The sequence below is a fragment of the Lasioglossum baleicum genome, chromosome 4 (assembly GCF_051020765.1).
Source record: "Lasioglossum baleicum chromosome 4, iyLasBale1, whole genome shotgun sequence".
NCBI lineage: Eukaryota > Metazoa > Arthropoda > Insecta > Hymenoptera > Halictidae > Lasioglossum > Lasioglossum baleicum.
In genome coordinates this window covers 3,524,120-3,550,380 of record NC_134932.1, presented here as the reverse complement: position 1 = coordinate 3,550,380, position 26,261 = coordinate 3,524,120, and the positions used below count along the sequence as shown (strand labels likewise).

At 43.4% G+C, this 26,261-nt stretch overlaps 1 protein-coding gene across 15 annotated transcripts in view; it reads left to right on the top strand.

Moving 5' to 3' along the window:
• The window catches only part of LOC143207673 (uncharacterized), a 378,264-nt gene that overhangs the window by 312,937 nt on the left and 39,066 nt on the right, over window positions 1–26,261 (top strand). For all 15 annotated transcript variants that reach the window (XR_013008715.1, XM_076421369.1, XM_076421373.1 and 12 more), the window contains one exon: window positions 4,563–4,696. Coding sequence is in view for 14 of the 15 variants with exons in the window: in XM_076421369.1 (XP_076277484.1) it covers window positions 4,563–4,696 (134 nt within the window). In the remaining variant the exon portion in view is untranslated. The remainder of the gene's footprint in view (window positions 1–4,562; window positions 4,697–26,261) is intronic.

The window sequence follows — 26,261 nt, the reverse complement described above, 5'->3', positions numbered from 1 at the left end:
ATGTATGTATGTAATTCGAATATTTGTACACGAATTTTAAGAGAAACTCGATTTAAATAAAATCTTATTTTCCGCGGCAGAGTAGGCTTTTTAGATCTGAAATAAATTAGTGTCGTACTCTAAATTCTGTCATATTCTACGAATATCCTAGTTTTATTTGAAAATTATTAAAAGCCACATAATTCCATAAATATCCGCAGTCTAATTATATGTACTTATACAGTATGTATACATCTTACAGCTCGCGCGACACTGATTTCGCGAAAAAGGACAACCATTTTGTTCTGCCTGATAATATCGCGTGTATGTACCGCCGAACTCGATTAAAACTTTTCATTTAATAGCGTTGACGGGTTACGCGAGCCGTTATAAACGCGCAAGTATCCGCAATTTAGTTATCGGAATCTCTGTTTACCAGATCCCGAAGTAAATTTCGCAAAGTTACGGAACAGTTTCATTTTTGCTTGTAAAGCTGTGAGTGAATGCGGACGACGCTGTTAATACTGTTTTTATGAAAGAGATAGTAAGTTTGGGATAGAAAACGGCCGGCGCCGATCGAGACTGTCGAATCAAATGCGAATTTCAAGATTTCTAGGTTCGTATGCATTCTTCTTGTTGGATGCGCGTGCTTCGCATGCGGCCGACCGGCGACCCTCAGACATCGATCGGCGCCAGTTCTATGTGCATACATATACGCATGAATGGCAAGAACGGGACTAGATGGATCGAGTTTTTGAATGTCTTATTTCTACATCCGGTTAGCTCGGTTTTTCGCCGCTTAGAAAAACGATCGCCAAAAGTCCGCGCTCGATTTCCCTTGCTCGACTTTCATCTCGAGATTTCACGCGTCAGAAGCGCGCAAAGAAGAGATAGACGACTACACCGAATCTCGCTCCTTTCCTTTTTTGACACGTACAGAAGAAGGATTATGCGCAAATCGTACCATCTTCGAGATGATCCTTTCCTCTTTCCCCTTTCCCCTTTCACCTATAACCCCTTTCAACGCTATGTAACTTTGAACTCGTACATATGTTATTCGAACTTCTGAAGTCTTGTTTATTCCGTCTCACGTATTTGTGACCAGAGAATCTCTTTGTCACGATTCTGCAGTTTATTGAATTTCTGTCGTACTGTACAGCAGGGTGTCTTAGGTAAAAGAAGCCACCCAAGTATCTCTCCGAACCATATTGGGTTGGCAGGAAAGTAATTTTTCGGTATTTTAACGTGAATTAGAGACCAATTTATTTATTCAAGCAATCAACTTTAATGAATAAGATATTTTCCCTTTTGTTCGATGATCTTTTGCCAAAAAGAATATAAATCAAAAAATATTTTCTTGATTAAAGTTCATTGCTTGAATAAAGAAATTCGGTTTTTTATTTCACCTTGAAATACCGAAATTAAATTCTTGCCGATCCCAACAACAATAGAAAAGACCATGTACATATACGCTGTGTCCATACTGGAACAAATAAAATATAATCTTTCGATCCAAAGTTCGAATAAGATTATCCAACTCTGGAACCGAACTTTTCGAGATCCTGGAAGGCCACGTCTGTTTTTATACGAAAGTTTCAATGTGTTTTCTATTAGGGGGGGGGGGGGAGAATCGCATCTTTTAAACTTCCCCGGCCGGCCGGTACCATTAAAATCCCCACGCGGAAAGGGAAAGTTCGAAAGTCAAACGTGTCAGCTTCCGCCACCCCCTGTGCAACCCCTAGCAATGGCGGCTTTCGTTGATTCGCAACTCGCAACTCGCAAGGAAGGACAAGGAGATCGCATTACGTCCCAAGGAGAAGCAACCCTCGAATAGAAGAATGGCGTTCGAAGGGGGGTGGGAGAGGGTGCAGAGAACGTTCGCCGGGATTTAAGGCTCCATAAATCCGGACGGACCATCCCTTAAGCCCTCTACGCGCGGTGGTCAGTCGGCTTTTACCAGATTGTATTCCGCGATATCTTTCGCGTGGACCCTCGCTTAAACGTCTCGCTTCACCTGACTCTCTTTAATAGAGCCTCCTTCCGGTTGCAACCACTAGAACACCATTGTCGATTATTTTCATTACAGGGTGGACCACGAAGCGTGATCACTATACATATATAGACTACGGTGATCTGACGGATGTTTATGCAATTTAGTCTTGTCAGTTATGTAATGTAGTCTTTGTAGTTCTGGAATTAGTCTAATGATCACACTGAGCAGCTTAGATTATTCTGTTGTTAATGGTTCGATCGGAAATTTTTTGACTAAAATAAGTAAGTGTGTAAGGGGAATTGGAAGAATACGAGCGGGGAATCTTGCGAGATCCTGTGGAGCGTCGCGAAGTAACGGAAGTCCCGCGATGCATTCCGAGGGAATTGAAACGTTAAGTTAAGGGAATGAAGCGACGCGACGCGCGGCGGTCTGCCGAGTATGTATGTACTGGGGATCCTTCGGCGAATATTCGACTCGCGCGCGGAGCAACCGATACGGAACGGTCGACACATTTTCCGGATGCTCGGATAATTTATTAGCCCGTAGGCATAATGGCCGGCGAGAGTTAAATCGCGTGAAATACTGCTTTCGGCACATTGGTTGAACGTAATTATTGATTGGGCCGAAGCTGGGCACAGAATCAAAAGGGTGCAATCAATGTACCGTGCAACGCTTCGATTTAAATTCATGAATAATTCCTCCCACCAGCCGAGCCGGTCGAAGATCGACGAGCTCTTCTCCATCCTCTTCCACGGTTTCGTTCTCTTTTTTCTTTTTTGCCTCAGAGTCCGCAGTTGAACTTGCATCTTGGTTTAATCAAGAAAATGTCCGAAATCCGCCTAACCCCCGGAATCGTTTCAATTTCGGAGAACGATCGCGTTCACCGACCTCACGAACGTAAAATTAGAAAGTTGAAATTTTTTTAAAATAATCAACTTTTCGTGCATACTCGGGCGGCAATGTTCTATCGAATTAACGTCGCGTCGCGTCGGTCCAAGCGGAAGTGTGCGCGGTTGCGAACGCAATCAGTTTTTCCATTAATTTCCGATATTACATGAAAAATGGAACAGGCTGGCGCATGGCGCGGCGCGGCGGGGAGATTAAACTGCTGAATCGCTGAACGGAAGTGGTTGTCATCGATCTGTTCATCCCATTGCTTCTAGTTCAATGATTTTGTATTTGAAAAAAGATAACAACCATTTATAATTACCATTAAAATAATTAAATGGAGACAATTCTACTTCGTACTTGCATAAAGTTCCGCAGTTTAGTAATTGTATCCTGCCTGCAACGAGCAAATAAACTCACGCGCACCTCTCGATTCTTGCAAACCGATTTACCTTTTCCCGTGAAAAAAGAGAAACCGGCGCGGCGCGGCGCGGTATGCAACATCGGTAACGTTTCATTCAATTCTGCGACCGTTCCGATCGACAGATTTGCATAAACGATTCCCGTTCCTCATTTCAGGCCGTTTCCTTCTGATTTAAACGCAAGAAAACTCGAGGCTCCAGGCCCGCCATAAAATCTGCAACGGCGATTCCAGAAGGAATCGCGGACGAATGGAACGCGCTTCCGGAAGCCGGAGCAAAGAAAGGAGCCGGTTATCGCTGCAGATCAGCGTTATCCTAACGGGAAAGCGAATCGTAAATAGAGCGTATTTGCCTGGAACAGTCCTAACAGAAGTTTTATTTGCTCGTTAAGCTCCTTCCTTCTTCGATTTTTTTTTTACGATTCATTTCGCGTTCCGTGAATGTTACCCAGGGGAGGGGGGGGGGGGCAATAAAACCCGCTCGCTTATGCTCGTTCGAGCCCGAAAAGCGTCGACAGAGGCCCGATAAAATTTTCCGCGCGTGCACCGGAGCCCGGAAATTATCGAGGGAAGCGTGTTGCGGATTCGAAAAAGTGAAACACACCCGGATGAAAAACCGACGATCACGAACGGGCAGATATTTGCATGTGAATCGAAGGAAATGGGGGGAGCACCGGTTGCTTGGTACATAGTCACTATGGAGGGTAGTGGGACACGCCCCTGGATGACGCTTGGGAGAACTGGTTCAATAGGAATCGAATGATCTTGCACTAGTGTGTATGTAGGGGAGCGTTAAAAGAATAGAACATATTTTGTACACCACCAGTGAATGATCTTTTTTCTTTTCTTTTTAATTGAAGCTCTTTAAATCCTGGGTCCTTCCCTTGTAATTAGAGAATCCGAAAAGATAAGGGAACTGTGGTTTTGGTGTCCTAATACAATATCGAAGGCATCGCTTACAATTAGAGCTAAACATTCGGGAGTGTAGATAGAAGCGAGAGAATTTATGAAACGCGTTATTGTCAAGTCAAGCTCCGGGGCATAGGCACTAATCCGGGCAGGCTGAACCAACACAATTGGATCCAGTAATTTTACTGTTTGTGTTTTCGCATACCTCGTTGAAAATTACCAACAAGTTATTGGTATTTGCCAAATTTTGAATCTGACAAGCCTCTAACGAAACTTTAAGCGTCGCGTTTCTGACGTGAAACAATCTCTGAACCATGCGAATGAGAATGTGCGACGTTTTAAATAACAGGAACATCAATTTGTTTGTTACAGCGAGAGGCTACGCAACGAGATGTGGACCGCGAACGACGACAACGAATGGAAGCCGAAGCTCGTGTCCGCGATGCTACGGCTGAAGCCGAGAGAGCACGCTCGAGAGTCCATCACCTACAGAGAGAATTGGCCAGGTAAGATGTAACTTCATATCATGACACCCTCTTTTAAATGATTCAACATTTAAGGGGATAGACTCGTTCTTCCAGAATTGCAAGGGTGCGGGATATGCGCGTTTTCATTTCTCAATAATGCAAAGATGGGGCTTTTCACTAGTCAAAAGCGCTAGATAAAAGATCAATCTAGGCCGCGATCGCAATTACAATTACAATTTTTTCAAAATCTTCTTTGCATGTCATTTGGTAAATCAATTCTCCTAATTCAGATCTCCTTTTATCTAGCGATTTTCACTACTTTTTCGATAGAAAACCCCATCTTTCTATTACTATCGAGAAATGAGAACTCGCAGTCCGCACCCTTGCAATCCTGGAAGAACGAGTCTACTGTACCTCCTTAATCTCGATATTTCAACTTGGACTGGAAATAAAAAGAATCATTTATTTCTACTACGAAAATCCGCAGTCTGGTTATAAATAATGGCTTGACGTTTTTCAATAGAAATGGTATTTTTGCTGTCCACGTCTACAATATCCGCGATCCTGTGAAAACGAAGCCACCACCAGAGCTTCATCTCGAATTCCGTCGACGCGGCGCGGCGCGGCGTATCAATCGCTCTTTTAATTTCGCGGCTTCGGCTACGATATTTGCGCAATACGCTTCAATTTAATTAAAGCCCGGTAAGCTTATACATAGCGAAAACACTCGAAATCGTTAGTATGGAAAAATCCGTGGAATACAAATCCAGAGAGGTTTCGTCGGATTGAACGTGAATATTTTTGTTCGCCGTTCGTGCATAATGGAACACGTAAACCCAATAAATTCCTCGCTGTTTCGATTCCAGCGTCCCGGCGCTTGTTCGGCTTTTATTAACAATAACAACTGCCATGTTAAAATAATTGAGAGTAAACAACGCGCGGAAATTTAAAACGATGTAATTTCGTGCAGTCACTGCGGAAACGTAACGATACTTACTCGCTTATACTGCTGCGCGTGCAAATTACAACATTAAAAAACCATTAAAACCGCGTGGATGGAACGCAGCCAGTGTTCGCGCTGCGTATAGGTTTTCTTAATTTCGGAATAATTTTGCTGCAATGATTTTCAAATTTATTCTTGGTCACGTAATGCGGGGAACACTGTCAACATAAATGTGTATTTACTCGGTACATTATAATCCATTCAATGAACTATCTCATTTCACTTTATTCCACGCGAGAATTAAAACTGAACATGTGAACTGTTCGCGTTTGCGAGTTAATCAAATCGAGATCTCCAATGAAAACCGTAGTAGCTCTGAAGAACAAACCGAGTGTCTCTTTGTCCAACCAGTTATGCGTTTTTCGCTAGAGCTGCGCGGCTTACATCGTATCCATTTGCCACACTCCAATGCAGTCTTCAGCGTCCCTTTGAGGCTGACGCTCGAACCCGATCTCATTGTCAGTCCCACGATCCCAAGTAAATCCTAGGGATCGAAATTCAAGTGCTAATCGAACCAACGCCGTCGCCAACATCACGACGCGACGCGACGCGACGCGACGTCGCGATCGCTCAATTTCAACAAGGTCCGCCGGTTATCTTGCAGTAAGAGACACCGAAGATTGTAAGTCGGCGCGGCGTCGGCGCGGCGGCGGCGCGGCGGTTGCCAAACATCCGGCAATAATTCGGCGCGCTTGTTCAACATCGATTTCTCGTTGCCGTCTGCGTCGTTTGGGGGTTCGTCTCTCGCCCCCTCTGGTGTCCCTCTTTCCCTCTGTTTCGTCGCTCGGCACCCGCGAAAATCGCTTATTTCATCGAGCCGCAGACAGCAGTTTATTTTCCCGGGGCCCTCTCGCCGGAAAAGTACCGGGCGCGATATAACGTATAAATAATGAGACCGCGTTTCCCACGCAATAACTAGCGGATTTCATGGTAAATCATCGGGTATTGGCGTTCTTCCAATAACGTATCGCGACTAGGCACGGTCACCCCCGCGGATATATTATCACGGTGTATCGAGGTAGCCGAGATTACAATCCTCCAATACCTATCTACACGACCGCGACGCATACACAACACAACACAACACAACACAACACAACGCACGACCGCTCCGAGAATCGAACGCAACGGATCGTAAAAAATCCGCGCCGCGCCACGCCGATATCGTTTACATTCACTTTTTCTTGTTTATCGAATATACCCGAAGTCGGATTAATGGAATTTGTTAATTGAACGTTCCGTTCGGGGAATTTCTCTCTGTTTGCCAGACTCGTTAGCGGAAGGGATCACGGTACAATTTTCGGGCCTCGCTCGCACGCGTTGTCGGTAAGCATGTTTTTGCAGTTGTCGATGATCGCGTGATCACGATTCAGTGGCTGGTAATATCGGGATATATTTCTGTGGTTCGTCTGCTGGGGACTCTGGAGCTTTTTCATCATCGATAACAGTAGGTGCGAAGAGGATCCAATATTTTGGACACTAATAACTGTGTTACTTGTAACCAAAAAGTATAAAAGTCGATATTTTTTAATCATTTTGTTCTTCGAATTTGTTTCTTTATATTCTGTGTGTAGATCATCTTAAATTTCATCAATAAACCACTTTTTATTAATGATTTTTATCGTAGGTAATTTTAGGATAACTGTTATTTTTGGTCCCTCTATACTAGGATTTTAGGAAATTTTCGTAAGTCATTAATGCATAAAGATCCCGCGCAGTCTAGTCGCAGTCTAGTGATAACGATTATACGCGAAAAAGGCACTCTACTTTTATTTCTTTGCGATTAGGGTGATAAAGCGATGAAAGTAAAAAGATCGGTTGAATTGCCGTTGTAGTGACCGGGGGCGTTGAGATAATTAGAAATTGCTGATTTCACGTCCGAAATCGATGGGAACGGAAAGTGCTTACGCGAGTGACATGTGATTCGAAGGCCACAAGAGGTCGACGATAATTCTTCCATATTGGCTCTTTCCCAGCGACAAATCTCGCCGTGGAAAATGGTACCCGGCGGATATATTACAGCGGATATTGGAAGGCGGAGCCGCGACATTAAATCCTAAGAGGTTGTTCGATCCGATAAAGGGTTACGCTCGGAAACGGATCGCTAAACTGACTGCTGATGTTCCACAAACTAATTGTACAAAGGAACCGTTCGTCTTTCTAAGCGTAGGTTGTTACATTTGTCCAAGTTCTATAACATGAAAAATCTAAAACTGTACTTAGCTGTACAAATTAATTCGTGCACTTATCGATCATTCAGAAACAACTTACAAAGTAGTTCGAAATGGATCTTCAACAACACGGTGCTCGACGAATTCCGAAAGCCAGGAATTCCGAAATTTGCACGCCAAATAATTGCGCAAGAAAATAATTGATTCTCGTATGATATTGAAGATTTCAGTGATTTCAAACTGAAGACTGATTTTACGCAATATTCAATTTGAGTTTTCAATTTGAAAAATTTGTGCACTTATCGACCATTCCTTATTGCATAAGAAAATAATTGATTCTCGTACATTGAAGATCTCAATGATTTCAAATTGAAGATTGAATTATTCAGCAGAACGGTTGCGATTGAACGGTGGTCGTCAGCGAGGCGATCATGACAAACATCTGGACCACCGGTGGCCAATAAAACCCGAGTCAAAACGGTCCATTAACAATTCTTATCGGTTCCTTATTTTACGCCTGGCAGCATGTAACTGGATGTAACGGCTGGCAGGAATTTATGGTCCCGTAGTGCAGTACTTGCCGCGGAAGATTAGAGAAATCGATTTCTTTGCTTTCCCTCTTGCACGCGCATAACTATAAATCCATGGTGGAAGGGGGAGACGCGAAAATAAAAAAGAAAAAACGTTTCTGCGCCGGTTATCCGTTATTAACGCCGCGATTCTAGAAAGAAAAGCAAACGATATCGGTATCGATGAGCCAGAACCTCCCCCCTCCCCCGCACGATCCCCGAGAATCAAATAATGGCTTAATTATCTGCGATTCATTAGTCATGTCGAATTATACGATCCGAGTGTTAAATGGGGTATTAAGTGAGGTGTATGAAATATAACGGTGGAACACGCGGCGCGGCGGCGTGTCGCGTAAATGGACAAAATTTAATTCTCGCGATTGTTATCGCGCACGCGCGCGAATGCCGCGGAAGAGAGGGACTCGATTTCGAAAATTTTAATGGTTAAACTGCTCCGGAAACGAGGCAACTAATTGTTTTTCCGCGAGGCCGTGCAGTTTGTAATTCATATTTATGATTTAGCGCTGTCGGCTGTGAATCTCGTTTTAATGATCTACGATCTGCGCGTTATTTCGAATAATGTGGGGTTGTTAAATTATTGATCGTGCTGCGTTTGAAAATGCGACTTGAAGCTGCCTGCCGTCTACGATATTGCCTACTGTATTAGTTGCAAGAAGCAATATAGGTACATTTAAGTTTCTTTTGAAATTACATTAACTGAAATGTTCAATTGTAGAAGCTAGTACATACATTGTATTCGACTTGAACACAATTTCGATACCAACAGAACGCGTAACTTGAACACGAACGCATAAATGTGAATGGTAAATCGCGTAGGATCAATCAACTCTCAGCCGCGCAAGACTATCGATCTGGAGAATTCACATTCAAGATGGCCGTACTACCTCTTTTCTGACTACATAAAGCCCTGCAACGAGTCGGGTGAATAGCTAGAAACGAATGCACGACCGCTTAGGGTAAACGTATACCTACTTACCTATTATGTATGTATGTACCGCGGTATTTTTTCCCAATGGGATTACAATACATAAAAATAAATAAATATTTTGTCCTAAATTTCTATAATTCAATCAGAACCGTTGTATTCTCATATTTTTATGAAGGGTCCTCATTTCAGAGAAAACGAATTTTGTTGAAATTGGAAAGGCGAAAAATGGAATTTTCACCAGAAAAAGCAGGCTCCTGGACCACTGCGCGGTGGATTGCTGTTTGCAAAGTCAGTTAACCGTCAAAGGAGAGTGCAAGGAGGATAAGGAAGATCGGAGGGGGCAACGATCATTAGCATAACGACGCGCGAAGGATATCCTCGAGAGCAGCGTCTGCATGGCGTGTTCGGTGCGAGCCGTAGGTCCGTGAGAAGCGCATCAGTGCTTTTGTCGTTTGAACGCGGCGCGGCGGCCTGCAGCATACGTTGGCGTCTCGTTCATCGTGGCAGAATGCCACGAGCAACCCCCGACCCAGACTCTCGGCCATGTCCTGTTTCCGAGATGCGTTGCACGTGACTCGTCGAGAAAGGGGATTGCGTAGCCCCGGTTCAACGTGCTCTTTCGCTTGTCCGCGCCGCTGGATACACGCGGATGACACACCTCGCGTTTTTGTCGCGGCACGAACTTTGGCCTGTTCGACGCTCGACGAGCCACTCTGTCCTCTTCGAACCACGCTTCTAAGCTTCACCTCGATGTGTATCACCACACGCGAGTTGCGACGTTTCTTCGGGACTTGAAAATCTACAGGGTTGGGCTCTCGCCCAATCTTCTCCGTAACTGTCGCAAATGTCTCTACCGCGCAACTGTCAAAATTTTCCAAATCCAGAAGATTGCGACTTTTATCATTTTTTATTTTCTTTTTCAATTTAATAAGTATACTGAAAATTTTTAGAAAAAAGGTGGAATAGAAAATTCGACAAAATTTAGTACAATTTTTAAGCTGGATACAACATTGTATGATATTTTATTCCACTTTCCTAAAATTCGTCTAGAAAAATTGTGAAATGAATAAACATCCGCACAGTCTATTAAAATAAGTCTTAAGAGTCGCACGAGACAAAGGTACACTATCAACCGGGAAAGAGCTCGCAGTCTACTCGAGTCCATTTATCTTCGTCGTAACATTCTTCCGGTACGTAGGTACGGGAATGTGTGTGTGTGTGTTTTAATTGCAACAAACGTGAACGCAGTGGCGAAGTTCCGCTATGAGGCCGGCCAGTGCGGTGGTGTGACCACGTCGAAGTCTCATAACCGAAAATTAGAAGTTACAATGAACGGTGTACGCGTGCATCTCCGGTCGTTAGTTAACGAAACCGAATTTCGCGTGAACGAGGTTCCCCCGCAGTTCTGTCGCAAATAAATGACTACGGGCTACCCTCGGCATGTTCGGATGTCTGCGCGTGATTCCCGAGTAATTTCAAGTTCTCCCAGCCGTCGCGTCGCCGTCGCGTCGCCGTCGGTTCCGAGCAAGTTCCGAACTGCATTTTAACGAGACACGGTTCTATTAGACATCTTCATCTGTCAGGTATCGTTGCGTCGCGCGTCGTCGCTCTCCGCTAAATGGTTTCATGTTTGTTAAGTGTTTCGGTAATTCCTTGGCCCACGAGCCTCCGTTGTATCGTTGCACGGCAAACTTACCGGCAGGCTCTCCACGCGATTGTCATCCCCCAGGCAAAGTCTCGGACTCGAATGAAAAGGGGTTAGACCTGTTAGCTAGGGGTGGGTAGAGGGACGAGGACAGAGACAAATTCCGTGTTCATTTCTGCTCGGTCGAACTTGATTCGCGGTAGAACAGCGTCGTGGGCATGGTAACATTGTTCCGAGAAAAGAGTGCGGATCGATGTCATGAGTGATTTAATGCTGCGTCTACCGCGGGTTCCTTTGAATTACGAATTTTCTCTATGTCCCCTCCTCTCCCTCGTCTCCCAGTCGCGAATTTTGGCAAGCAGATATTGTTCCATACAGCGGAGAACTTGCACCGACTATTTTTACTAACAATAACGATTTAACCCTCGTGTATTATATAACCTACACAAATCAAGATTCGCAGACTAGTGATAATGCAAATTCGACTATGTTAGATGATGATCTGCTTGGCGAGTGCTCACGGGAGGGAGTATCACTGGTGAAACGAGCTTATGAATAATCGAATCGGTGTAACGTTATTGTCCGGCAAGGGGCCAAGAAGTTTTTTGATAAAATTCAAACTTGTACGATATAACGCATACTTGTATTCCGGTCTCCGAGGGTTATTGGCTGCGGGAAATACGCGATACCGGTGCCAAATGGGGTTCGCGATAAAAATTCGTTTCGCTCGGGGTTGGCATTGAGCGAAAATCGTACGCAGACGTACCTACTTACAAGCCAGAAGAGAGGCCGTTCTAAAATACTTGGCTTCTTTATCAATGAAATTACATCTGGCCGCGTTTAATCACACATACAATGAACTGTATCGCGATATGGTAAGCGGAAAACCGCGTCAATAGATATCAAGGAGATATCTCAAGAAGCCCTTGTTTAATTTTTTACAATTAATATATATTAGAATTACCATAATAATAATAATAATAATAATAATAATAATAATAATAATAATAATAATAATAATAATAATAATAATAATATATAATATTACAATTACACAATTAATATTGGGTCGTTCGTTGGGTGAGTCAAGAACACTCTAGGAACATTGATAGATGGTACTTTCGCCAATATTTTAATCTATTCACCATCAACATAGCTTCATTCGTTGTTGTTTGGCGTCAAACGTAAACGTGGAGAACGAAATAGTGCATTTTCGGCATTTAATGTATTTTTACTATTTAAAAAAAGGCAAGAGTGCTGTTCAAGTTGGAAAAAAGATATGCGCAGTTTACGGAGACGATGCTGCGAGTGATCGCGAACAGTGCGTGCGCGAATTGTTTGTGAAATTCAGAGATGAGGAGATCAACGGGCCCGGGTAGGCCATCCGCGCGGATGATGACGAGACCTAATCGAGGCACTGATCACAAATAATCAGCGAATTAGCACTCGTGAAATGGCACAGAGAGTCTGAAAGCGTCGAATTCGGCCATTCACGCGCATTTGGTGCGGCTTGGCTTCGTTAGTTGCCTCGATACAATATGGGTTCCGCACAATTTAACCGACAAAAAATTTAATGGACCTGAATGGTATTTGAACGTGTGATTTATTGTTTAACCGCAACGAAAACGATCCATTTCTGAAACGGATGATAACGCAATAACAGGCGATGAGAAGTGCAGAAGAAGGGCGACGAGAACGACGGGCAATGGAGTGATTCGAGTCCACTTCAAAGCATGCGAACATCCATGCGAAGAAAGTAACCAACTCTCTCTGTTGCTGGTGCGATTGGAAGGGAATTGTGTATTATACGATCTTTGGTTACCGCATAACCAAACCATCAATTCGGAACAATATTCTAGTCAGCTGGACAACTTGAAGAAAGCGATTGATCGGAAGCGGCCAGAATTAGTCAATCGTAAAGGTGTGTGTGGTCTTTCATCAAGATAACGCTTTGGCTGGGATGTTGTCTTACCGCGCACCCTCCATATAGTTCTGACTTGGCACCTTCGGACTACCATATTTTCTCGCTCTTTGCAAAATTCCGCTGAATGGAAATACCATTTGAATTCTTTGGAAGACTGCAAATAGCACCTTCGTAAGTTTTTCGACGATAAACCAGGGACGTTTTACGAGAGCGGGATAATGAAACTTCCCAACAGATGTTATCGAACCGTCAAATCGAACAAAATGATGGATATCTCATTCGATAAACTTGATTGTTAGTACAATTTTTTTCGTTTTCAATTTACTCGAAAAATCGGCGGGAACTTTCCGAACGACCATATATTATATTAATTGATTTTTTAACAATTTTTATTTCGCGTCAAGATCCGCAGTCTACCAGTTGCACATTAAATCCGAACGACTAATATTCAGTATCAGGTTTCCAACCTTGAGTATTGGTTACGCGTGGTGCTGAATTCTGAGAGGGTCTGAGTACATACCTTGGAGTACATATGTATTTTAGCAGCTTCGATACCAACTAGGTCATACGAGTCTTACATGTCTGTCTTTTGCATCGGGTTTAACAAGACCATATTGGCTTCGTGAACTCTGCTCTGAAGTCTTATTAACTTCGGGAACTCTACATATACGTAGTCGCCGATATCGAGCCCCCCGCACCTCATATTCTTGATACTAGGAAGTACACAGCCAACTTATGATTATGATACACACATCGCCGTATATTACGTACGCGTATACACGATTACATCTCATAAATTAGAAGCGGTTTATCAATTCCAGAGATACCAAACCTGTCTACGTTACACTTTTTCCGTCTGAAACAACATGTAGGAAATCCTACGAGTCCTCGATCGTAAATATCCTGATCTATGAGCGTGCTATCTCGAGTATTCAGTCTTGCAGCCTATATGTATAGCTGCCTGTATCAAGACGAGATAATCCCGCCATTGAACGCTACTGTCCAAGGACTTCCAATACCCCATCCTTCAACTCCACAACTCCAGAGTCGTCGGTCGATCGAGTCTTATCGCGATTCGGCAGTCGTTATCGGTTCCCACTATTTACCGATACGTCACTTCCTTATTTTACGTAATCGCGACAGACGTTTCCATTGGATCGGACAACCCGTAGAGCGTCGCTATTTCAATCCTCGAAACCTGTGGGCACTTCGGTAACTCTACTTCCTTGTCGTGTATCGCGATCACTACTACTGTACCACTTTCTTTCTTACCGTTCCATTAGAATACGCCGTTAACCGGGTGTATGTACTGGGTGGTACCCATTTCCAATTTCTTTAATATTTTCCTTGTAAAATTGCTAGATTATTGTAGTTGTTAATTTGGATTTACATTAAAAAAATACTAAAACTATAAAATGCAACATATTATGCAAAATAAAAAGTTTGTGCATCAGTTGCAAGACATAGCAGCTAAATATTTTTAATTTTTCGCTAATCATTTTAACGTAATGAAAATAATATATTAATACTCTTGACAAGTCTTTTAGCGGGTTTACGAGAGGGCACAAAGGTACACACATACTTCGAAGATACAAGTTGTGTTGTGGAGACTTAATTGTACCTAACCTCTTAAAGTCTTTTAATCTTTCAACTGTTTCAAATGGTGCCTACTCATTTCTGTCATAAATCCGCATAAAATCCGCAGTCTAGTAATTCAATCGTGATGGAAGTCCAGAGTAAAATCAAAGATTTTAGTCCAGGATCGCGTCCGGCCGACCTCATCGGGCTTTATGTTAAACGGGTTGCATTACGAATTTATTCCCGTATACATATAAATTTCGGCTCTGTTCCAGCGGCCATAAAACACTGTGCTGGATTTCGCGTAATGCCACTTTATCTCGCATATCCAGAGCCGCCACTCGACGACGATACTTTCGCTTTGTACCACGTAGAAGCGCCCCTGACAGAGATTCGCGAAAATCGTAAAGTGGAAGACGTATTACGCGATCAATCGCGACTGGTATCTGGTGGAAAGTCGATAACAGCCCTACACGACGACTGTTATATCTGCCGTGCTGCCGACGACGGAAATGACAGTCTACAGACAGCAATAACGGTGCCCGCCCTTTTGGATGCCGGCATCCATCCCCCGGGTGGGTTTGCGTCTCAATTCACCTGAACATCCCGACGCGACGCGACGGGACGACGTCATATACGTATCCGATAAATCTATGCCGTTTTATTGCGCCTCTAAACGAAATTATAGCCTATCCGCCGCCTCTACTTTTCGTGCATCGAATCGCGTCGGGATATCGCTACACCGTAATTCCATCGCGCGTTTCAGTTTCCCTCGGATATCGTTTAACGGCGCATCCACTTCGGTGACGTTCAGCGATCAGCAATTAATACGATTCGAGGGGGACGTGATTCACGAAACGTTGTTAACAATCACGCCGAATTCAGTCCTCCTCGGATCACTGCGGATCGTCCCGGTCTGATTCATAGGGTGCTCGAAAAGTAACTGTAAAAGTTATACACCTAACCTCGAGATAAAAGGCGGTGGATGTTGTCGGAGGTGTCTACAGAGTGTAGACGTGCTCGCAATTAGAAGTAATGGTCAAACGGGGTTGCGGTACGTACCTCTATTGTATTTGAAGGAAGACGACATATCTACTAGATATCAACGAGTCGGGGAAATCTCTAACAATGTGGGATTTTCCAAAAAGTACGGCAAACCTTATGTTTCACTTGAACACGCTCCAACAGTGCCCCCAAGTACGCTAAGTTTGATTCATTGAATTATATTAGGTTGTCAGAAAAGTTTCTTTCAGAATGTGTGCCTTTAATGTTGCTAAATTGTAAAAAGACAAACGATGCGATAATCTTTATGTTAATGTTTTTTGGTATCGCCTAAAATGAATTTGCATTATGTGCATGCATCGAAAACCAACTTTTAGGACAACCTAATATTTATTTAGCAATATTTTCCTCTTGCCTTACAATATCGTGTGTCTGACAGGTGTGTATGTATGTTAATTCCCCTTTCCTTTAAACCGAAATAAAATTCTATTTTAGTTTTGTTGATATACAGCTATTGGAGAACATACAGCTATAGGCATACACAATTGATATCAATATTCTCCTTTTTTGGAAATTTCGATGTAGAAAAAAAATTCTAGTCAATAAAACTGTAAAATGAATCGTAAGGCAAGGGGTTAACGCTGATGAACCTACCGAGCACTAAAAGCGATGAAAATGTTTTAGCTTCTAAAAATGACATGATTCTATTTATTTAGATTTTTTGCCATTTCTATTACACGTGCTTGGAAACAATTTCCACGTAAGTAACTTAATAATTTCAATAATTGTGAAATTAAAAATATAAAACCGGTCATTTGAGGTTTAGCGTTAAAGGAAAGAAACTTTTCGGACTACATACCTAATATTAAATTGCAGACCTCTGTGGTGGCACCAAATAAGAAGAAAATGAGTCGGAGAATCTAGAAATGTTCAACATCGAAGAGCATGTTATAAACCTCGAATGTGATCCTTTGGGCAATCCCCGCAAATTGTAAAACACCGTGCGCGTGCTCGAACAAATATTCACGAGCTCCTGACATTTTCCCAGCGCCATAGAATTCAATCTCGCTTGATCCCCTAATAGTAAATCGCCGGAACAAAGCATAAACCCTCGTTGTTTCCCGTTGGAAAAAGCTGGTCTGCTGCGAGTCTTGTCGTGTCTCGAGAGTCTGTCGGCCGAAGAAATAAACGCAGGATCCTTCGCGGGATCGCGGTGAACGCTGATGGATCCTAATCATACTTTACCCTCGTCACGCTTTGCAGGAAAAGAAGAGGGGGGGGGGCGTTCGAACGGGTTGAAGGATCAATCCAACGCGCCGCGCACCGTGAATTCCTCGCGTTCGTTCCAGGAAGAAGGGGAGAGAACGCCGCGCGCCGCGCCGCGCCGGGCTCACGGGCACCGAGTATGTAACACGCAACCAGAATGCGTCCGGCCGGACATTTTTGTTTTCGAGAATGCAACGCGACACGATGCATCACAACCAGCCGGATATACCAACCGACGACGGGTCTCTGTCCTGAATGAATAATCGCGCCGGTTAACGCGACACGTATCGCTGACCGTCCCTTTCGACCCTTTCTCGAATCTCCTGCTAACAGAGAACTCGATCTCCTTCAAATCATACGTGACAATATAAGTGTTCCTTGCACGGATGTTGTTAACACTTTACCTACCGAAAGCCTATTAACAGGCTTTTCACTTTTCAGTAATCGTGCTGCTCCAAATGGAAGCTTAAAAATCTTCTTCCACAGAATAATCCCGAAGGAAATTATTGGATTTTGTTATCGATGGCGAGTTGTTGGGGTTTATTTTTATATATATATATATATATATATATATATATATATATATATATATAAATCTGCTGTTGCTATTGGAGGATTCTTTAAAAAAATCCTTAGCCATGAACCACTGTGAGAACCAAGTCCGATTAAACCTATCCTGTATACGATTTTATTCGAGCAACGTTATTCAAGCTATACGGGATATAATAGTCGCGTATTAATTAATTATTATATTCAATTACTTGTGCATAGTGTGAAATTGAAATCGAATTGAATAGCGTTCCGCCTAATCAAACGCGCATGTTCGAGAAGTATTAATAATTAGAGGAATCAGATCAGATATTAATACGATTCGAACGTCACTGCATTCGTTCGTGCCGCAGCGGTTAGTTGACTCAACGATATATGAAAGGTAATTTATTATTTAGCTCCTGATTAATCACACGAATAATGAAAACCGATGGGAATCGTGGAGCTGGTCGTGAAAATAAATTAATTTCATATAACACGACTGTTGCATCTGTTCTCAACTGAAACGGTTCAATTGTTTCTAGACCAATTTATTGTTCGCACAACGTATACGAATCGAATTTGTACGTCTGTGCGTTTCGAATCGCTCAGAATTTTTATTCTGCATCAAGATTCAATGTCTACTTGGAATTTTCTTAAAAAGTAGAAAAATATTGAAGACAACCGAACAGAATGTCACGATCCAACAGTACGTGTGTTTTAAGCGGACGTGTCTCAACCAAAGATCGCACCAGAGTTAATTAGCGCAATGTGCAAGTAGTCGACGCTTCTCAGCGTCCAAATCTGCATTGTGCAACGAACGCGGGCCGACAGGAATCGCTCGACGCGACGATCCTAATGTTGCCGCCGCTGTTATAGCTGACGGCAAGGCGAATCCAACGACCTATTTATGTATTGAAATAATGGTGAAATAGGCGTGAACACCCAGTTTTCAAATATTATTCATTATTCACACGAGTTTTCAGACATTTCGGGTGGTGTGACAAAAAAATGTTTCCTACGAAAAGTAATCAGTACACAGTCTTTTACAAATATCAATACAAAAAATTTCCAAAAAAATTTTTTTTCAATAAAAAATTGTGGTCACTTTCATTATTTATTTATAACTATATATTTTTTATTCAATAATGTTATAGCTGACGGCAAGACGAATCCAACGACCTATTTAATGTGGTCTTTATGTATTGAAATAATGGTGAAATAGGCGTGAACAGCTAGAACGTCGATTTTACCCACTGTGCGGCGCGGCGCGGCGTGGCGTGCAACAGCTGCGCAGGTCGTTTGATGCACCCGCTCGCCGATTTCCCATTCTTTCTCACCTTCATCCTTTTTGCACTTTCCACACAGTCTTTCCCTTTTTTGCGCGTCCCCGCTCTTCCGTCTCGCTGCATACTCTCTATTTTAACTCTTTCTCCCTTGTTTCGCTAGATTTCACTCGACGTCCGTTTCCTTCGCCGTGTTTTTACCTTTTCCGCCACCCCTACCGCTTCTACCTCATCCTCTCCTTCTCTTCTTACCTTTTTTCTCTTTCTTGATTCCGTTGTTACGACGAAGCCGAAGGTCGGAGATGTTCTTCAGCAAGCGTTTGTGGATCTTCTCCCTTGTATTCTCCTTCGTATACCGGTCGCACTTCGTCGCCGTGTCGGTCACCATCGCTGGAACAAACTCTCTTCCGCGCCATCTCTTGTGATTGATTCGCGCTTCTGCGATTGTTGTATTACTTGGCGCTAATTTGAAAACTGAAAACACTAGCGCGACCAGGTTAACCCCTTGCCGTACTTTAACGAGTCAAACCAGAGTTATGACTTTCTTTCTACATGATATACCATAAAATTTGATTCGTTTGTAAGCAAATGTTTAAAGAGCATTGAAATAAATGTAGACGTGCAAAACATATACATTTACTATTCCGGATAAAGACGTGTGTTAATAGCACTGTAACTCTAAAGAAAATGATACGGCAAGAGGTTAACCCCTTCCGCATTCGAAAATCCTACTAAAATTGCATTCGTTTCGTTCACCACAGTGAAAACGAATTCGTCCAACACAGCTAAAAGGTTAGTGTGACTCGTGCGTAACCGGCATGAACCCTCGACGCGTCTCACAGATTCTTTCTGCTTCGTTTCTGAGAAACGAGATTAACGCGGTAATGACCGACCGGTGATTATTGCATAATTTTGAAAAATCTATGGTACATGGCGACTATGGTAGACACTTCCTAATGGAACCTTCAATAGCAAAAGCAATTTTCATTTTGAACTAACGAGTCACCCTCGATAACGTCATCTAGTACCTCCATTTAAAATTGTAATGTAAAAAAAAATTTCTATGCTTTCTTTCGATACGGCACTACAGCACAATTATTGAAAATCTTGTTGATAGGCTTCCGGTATGTAAAGTGTTAATCTTAAATGTAATAAGAGGATTATGTTTGTCAGACGAGTGAGTAATTACGGGGCCTAAACGCGTGAAGCAGTGAGAAAGGCCCGTCTTCCGGGGGTGAACATTCGCGTGTTCCCCCTCGACGCGCCTATTTAGCCGTCATTGTTCCTCAGCGTTGTTAATGGGTCCACTCGTGGCTCGCTGGAAACGCGGCCAGCGTGGTTCAAGCTGAATGGAAAATTCAATTTCGTCCCTGGTCGCGCGAAAGTAACGCGCGGCCCGCTCGTAAAAAAACACAATGGCCCTGCACGGGGTTGGAATGTTTAATTTCTGCACGACGCCGACGACAGAAGATTCTCTGTTTTAAACGGGCTGCGTCGTCGTCGCTTCGGCCCAGACCAGACCCGGGACCTCAAACTCTGCCCCGCTCCGCTTCTGTCCGCTCCGGAGCCGGCCGAGAATCACGCGCGGGCGAGTGCACACTTAACAAGGCTGTTAGGTAATTTCCGGTGGGCTGGCGGGGCGCAATGTTTGCCCATGATTTTAAAACGTCGCGACGCGACGGTGCGGTGGCTCGTACATAGAGCTCGTCGCACGGCTCGCGTCGATACGCTCATTCGCGAGAGGACAACGAACGCGCGCGATGACGGAGCCGACGATCGATTTCTTTCGGTGACGCCAACTCGTTCGCTGCTACGTCGCGACGTAAGCTCGTCATGCAGTTTTATTGCGCGCGTCCGCTTTGTATCCGCGAAAAATTTCGCTGCAACAACCTTTTTGCCGCAAACTTTCACTCCCGAACGGCGAAGCGTTTTCAGCACAATCGGCAATACCTCCTCGTATACATAGATGCATCCTTGAGGAATTATTCAAGAAATTGATTTCTTTGGATACATACATACAGTCACCGCGCGGAAACAACCGCGACACAACCAAGTATTAATAATTAATAATCAGAAATCATTCATTATATGAAAGTAAAAATATGTTAGTGTGTTCACGCAGAGTATTTTCTCATAAAGAGTTGTAGAAATTTCAGTTGAAATATACCGAATATGCCCAAAACTCTCTCTTTATTTATCGCAGGTTCTAACACTTTTCTCACATTTAATTTTATATTCCGGCATGGGGAAAACTGATTTTTAAAGTATATTTAAATTTGCAACATACACCTAATTGTAGGTATGTTAATTGTTCATATTGTTCGATAAATAATGTTGAATTAGGTAGTAAAGGATGTGCTACCGTTTGTCAGAATCACTACATATATAGGAAATCGTGCTGTAATTGGATAAAATTGTAGGAAGATTGTACCATGGAGAAAAGTTTGCGCATGAAATAAAATTGTAGTTTCCAATTAACGTTGGCGGAGAACGTTGTGTATCGAAACGGGGGGGGGGGGGGGCGAAACTATTTTAGGAACGCAAGTTCGGTAAATTGCAGACTAGAGTTTGCATCGGCATAGAAGGAGGCTGAACTATTTCCGATTCCGTGAGAGGAGGCCGTCGTCGTCGGGTTAGGCAGAAACTCGTACGGATGCATAGCCAGCGCGAACGCGGAAATGATCGGTGAAAATTATTCAATTCCAAAGACCGCGGTGGAAATGGGAACGGTTTCGATGGTAACGATCGAAAATTACCACGGAATTACGACCCGTCCGCGTGTTGACGCCCATTAACGTCCAATTAGCTGCCATTTCCTCCCGACACTTTTCATTTTTCCGCGTAATTGCGAATCCTCCGCGCAATTATGCCGTAAAATATGACGGGCGACGCGTGTGTCGTTAAAATATCATCGAATGATATCCACACACGGTGTCTTTTAGAGCATTATATGTATAATTACGCCCGGCGGAATTTTCCATAAAATTTCGCTTAACCGTTATCCATTAACACATTATCCACCGGCGATTATTCCATTATTTTTGGAAGTCAATGCGTGCGTGGGCCGGAGATTCTTTAATAGATCGTTCAACAGCAACAGAAAGGCTTGAGGCACAAACCAACAACTCATTCTCAATGTAACGTGATCTAATCATTCCGTTTTCGATTATTGTGCGAAACAAGATTTTTAAGCTTCCTTAAAACACATTAACACTTTCTTCTAAACATGTTACTTCGCTGCAACGTGAAGTTACAATATTGCGTTAAAGGAAATTTGCAATACTCGATTCGTAGGAACAGAGTAGAAAGTGTATACATTGACTACCGGGACATTTGAAGCCGGCGGAAGAATCAATTTGGTTGGATCGTAAGATATTTTTTTCAGCAACATCGAGCCAGCTGCGCGGCGATCGAAAAATTTCGCTGTGCAATTTGTCCAGAGATCGGCGAACAATGCGTGGTCGTCGGGAACAGAGAACGAAAACTCCTGTAAAACCGAATTTAACAGCTGACGGTGGATTCGATGGCGGTCTACGATTCGTCCGGTATTGTTCTATTCCCGGGACACGTTCGGCGTTATTGCATTTCGCGGGATCGGGCTCCGCTATTCCGCTCTATGACGGCGCCGCGCCGCGCCGCGCCGCGCCGCGCCGTTCAATTTATTTTACCGAATACAGTTTTACGAGTGCCTGTTAAGCACGGTTACCATCGCATTGTATTAGCCAGATACACGGCACCGTTTATTACAGGTTTTATGACCGGCAGTGTAGCCCTTCTCTATTCGCCCCCGTCCCTTTCATACTCTCTCTCTCTCTCTCTCTCTCTCTTGCTTCCTTCCTTTTGTCGTCGCCCGGCTCTCGTAAACCAGCCGCGCGTGTATCGACGGTCCACGAAACGTAATCGACAGTGATCGTTTACGAATCCGATGAATCGAACGGTTTCCGCGTTGATTAGGCACGCAGCTTCGCCTAAAGGGAACAGCAATATAGGGTGAGCTCTGCCATAACGAAGAATACGTCCTTTCGACAGGGTGAGATATTTCACTGTTTTCATTTGATTAGTTTCATAAATCGAATAGTTTACCCCTACAGTCAGCCTATAAAAGTCTATTACTCTGTCCAACGAGACGCGAGACAGCAATCAGAACAATTTAATATATGCGTTAGTTAAGTTCTCCATTAAATAAGCACTCGCTTATAATCCGATTATAATATCAGATAACAATTATCGTGGGAATAATACGCTTGGAAAATCGGATTGGAAATTTGTTTGTTCCGAATACGGTGAATTTATTCCGCGGATATAAAGGTTGTTGTAGAATGGTCGCGACATTTTAATTGCAAGGTCGATTACAAGAGGCGAGCGTGTCAAAGAAAATCCCGTTTTCGACACTTTGCCGGTAAATTCGCGTCACCCGCATCGTTAACAATTCCCGGATGGAATTGTGCGTAGTCGATTTCCAGGCCCCGCTATCAGTCCTATTTGATCGAAGCTGTCACGAGCGATAATAATCGGCCGCGCTCGGTAGATTGAAAATTGGGGTAGATTTCGTTTCGCATAATACGATCCCACGAATGACACGCGATTCCATTCGATAAACGAAAACCTTTGTGGGAAAACAATCCTGCGAGCATCGGCCGATTATTATCGCCCTTCGTCGAGGCTACTACGGCATCAACCAAGATAAACCATCAATTCCCATGCACCATGGAGTACGCGGTCCATTTCACGAGCGTCACGTGTTTGATCCGTGTGAAATGTGAAATTTTCGTGCTCGCGGCCCTTCAAAATTGATCCCGGCCAGGCTGCGACCGACATCATGCGGACTATGACTGATCCTGCGAATCGAGAATCGTGCAAAAATGCGCCGACTCGTGTAAACAATGGTATTTATAGCAGAGTTAGGCAAAAATTTAATCAACCATTCACGATTAACTTCATAAGGAACAAATAAGGTCATAATTAGGGAATCATTCGCTACGAGCTGCTGCCATTCGGTCAAACGATTGACTCCAACCTCTATACACAGTCAACAACTGGAAAGATTACGTCAAGCAATCGAGAGAGAAAGCGATCAGAACTGATAAACGGGAAAGGCGTCGTCTTCTATCTGTATGAAAAATTAATAGAACTTGGCTGGGAAGTTTTGATGCATCTGCCTGCTACCTAATGCACAGGTATAGTCCTGATATTGCACCATCACACTACCATTCGTTTCGGTCCCTACAGAACTCTCTTAACGGTGTGCAGGCAGGTTGACTTGAAAAGAGGTCTGCGACAATCACGTGTCGCAGCGAGGATATTATGGTTTTACCTGAAAAATGTGAAAAGGTGGTCGATCAAAACGGCACATACTTGATTTGATAAAGTTCATTTAAAATATGGAAAAAGCTTGATTCATTTCTGGCATTAAAGTACGAAGAAACTTTTTCCCCAACCCAATATAAAATAAAACATGCATTCCATCCGCATTTTCGTATCTCGAACGATCAATCCTCATGTCAGCCGTGAATCCAGCACTGTGTAGAAGCTTTTGCTACCTGAAAGAAAGTCCGCGTCTAATAAACTAGCCATTATCGTGTCACCAGTTTCCATCGCGCGAGTGATGCTCGCCATCAAATATTTATTCTCGCCTTCTGAGAAAAGGCTCTCGCGCGTCCCACCCTCGGCCCACAAAAACCGCCCGTTTATCTTCGCTGTCACTGGGGAACATCGCCCCCGTGCAATCCGTACGAATGCATTGCACGCGAGACGCTTTACCCTATATTTCAGTGAATTTCCACGGGCCGCAAATTATTCACTTCTACGGCTCTGAGAGACGAACAGCCTTCCGTCCGATTGGAAACTGCCTTGGCTTCGATCCTTTATCCACGGAAACTGGATCGCGATCATTCCCAGTCGAACCATTTATTTCTTTTTGCTTTTCGAATGCTGCAAACTTGCTGAACAGCGCGCTGCGACATTAGAGCGTTGAATGCATTAGGAGAGAGAGACCAAATGAAAGAACTCTGCCATAAAACGTCCTCCTCCCTGGAGACCATAAAATTAGGCAAACGGCAAACAATGATTCCAGCTGTCGCAACCCCCAATTCTTTTTGTTTCTGGATCACGCGACCGGGCTTCGGCGAACGATTCCGCTCGAAAAGGAATCTTGGCGTGGGCGACGGTGGCCGGCGGTGGCCGGCGGTGGCCGGCGTCGAGTAATTGTTGTTTACACGTTAGATCGCACGCGAGCGATAGAGGGGCACGCACGTTTACGCGCGCGTGAGCTGTGCAAACGCAGACGGTGGGGCTAAGGTAAACAGGTATCCGCGAATATATTATTGAATCGCGTGGGGCGGGTGTTAAAGCCGCCCTTGCGGCGATGGCGTGCGCCTTTGTGTGCTGGCGCCATTATCGTCCGCCGAAATTACTATTACGCGTCGGCGAGGATGAACCTCTGCGAGGATGTCTCCTCGTTTCTCCTCGCACGCGAGATCTCTCCACACCGACACGAGATTATTATTTTGCTCCGTGGTGGTTTTGTTGCGAACGTTTAACGGCGTGTCCTAATGGCCACACAGTGATTAAAAATTGTACTGCGTGTCGCCGTCGTCGTGCTGCTGGCTATCTTACGTTAAACGCGACCGACGCGACCATTTCACGCGCTTCACCACTTGTTTCACCACAATGGCAACTCCATAATTGCGAGATTAAATGCAACGTGTCTCGCGCGTCTTCTGTCATCTATAAATTAATATAATTGATTCTCCAAGTATCAGAGGGGTGCGAGAACCCGAAAATATCAGGTTCGACAAAAATGAATGATTGGACGTGTACAGATGAAAATTCTTATCATTAGACTGCGGATCTTTATGCACGTAAAATATGCAAGAAGCATATGCAAATATGCACAAAAAATGTGCACGAAAAATATGATCAGAACTAATACAAAGAGATATTTTTATCAGTTATGTTTTAATTAACAATTTATTTATACGGAAACACCACAATTTGCGTTATGATAACGGTTGCTAGTAATTTTTGTTGTCGAACAAAATGGTGCATATATTATTAAATAAACTTGATTGTTAGCACAATTTTTGTTATTTTCAATTTAATCGAAAAATCGGCGGAGACTTTCCGAACAACCCAAATAAAAAAAAATATGTAATATATTATATACATATGTGTATTTACGTAAACATCGGGATCTTCTTATTTCATAGAGAACAGAAATGGAGGGACGTAAAGAAAGTAGTATTGTCGCGAGTTTATCTCGAATTCAAGTAGTTCAGGTACGTTATATCGCAGGCCGTCGAAAGTCACTCGGTTTCCACTCTCTCTAGTGGATGGAGACGACCGCTCAGACACACTTTTATCTATCTTTCTCTCGCTAAAACAAAGTATCTTATAGCTGAACATTACATTTTTTCCCAATTCTCTGTTACCACTTGTGACTTGTGACTCCAGAACTTTCTCCTATTATTTTCAACAACTCATTTAGATCGTAAAGATTGCAAAGACTGCAAAGATTGTATTCTGTAAAAATAATCAAGCGATGACTATTTTTCTATCCAATTATTTAACCCACTATCGAAAAGAACGTGTTCAACCGTCTACCGTATTTAACGCCTACCAGAGTAACACGAAAAACCACAAATTCGGTCCGCAGCGATAAATCTAATCATTTCCAAGGGGACG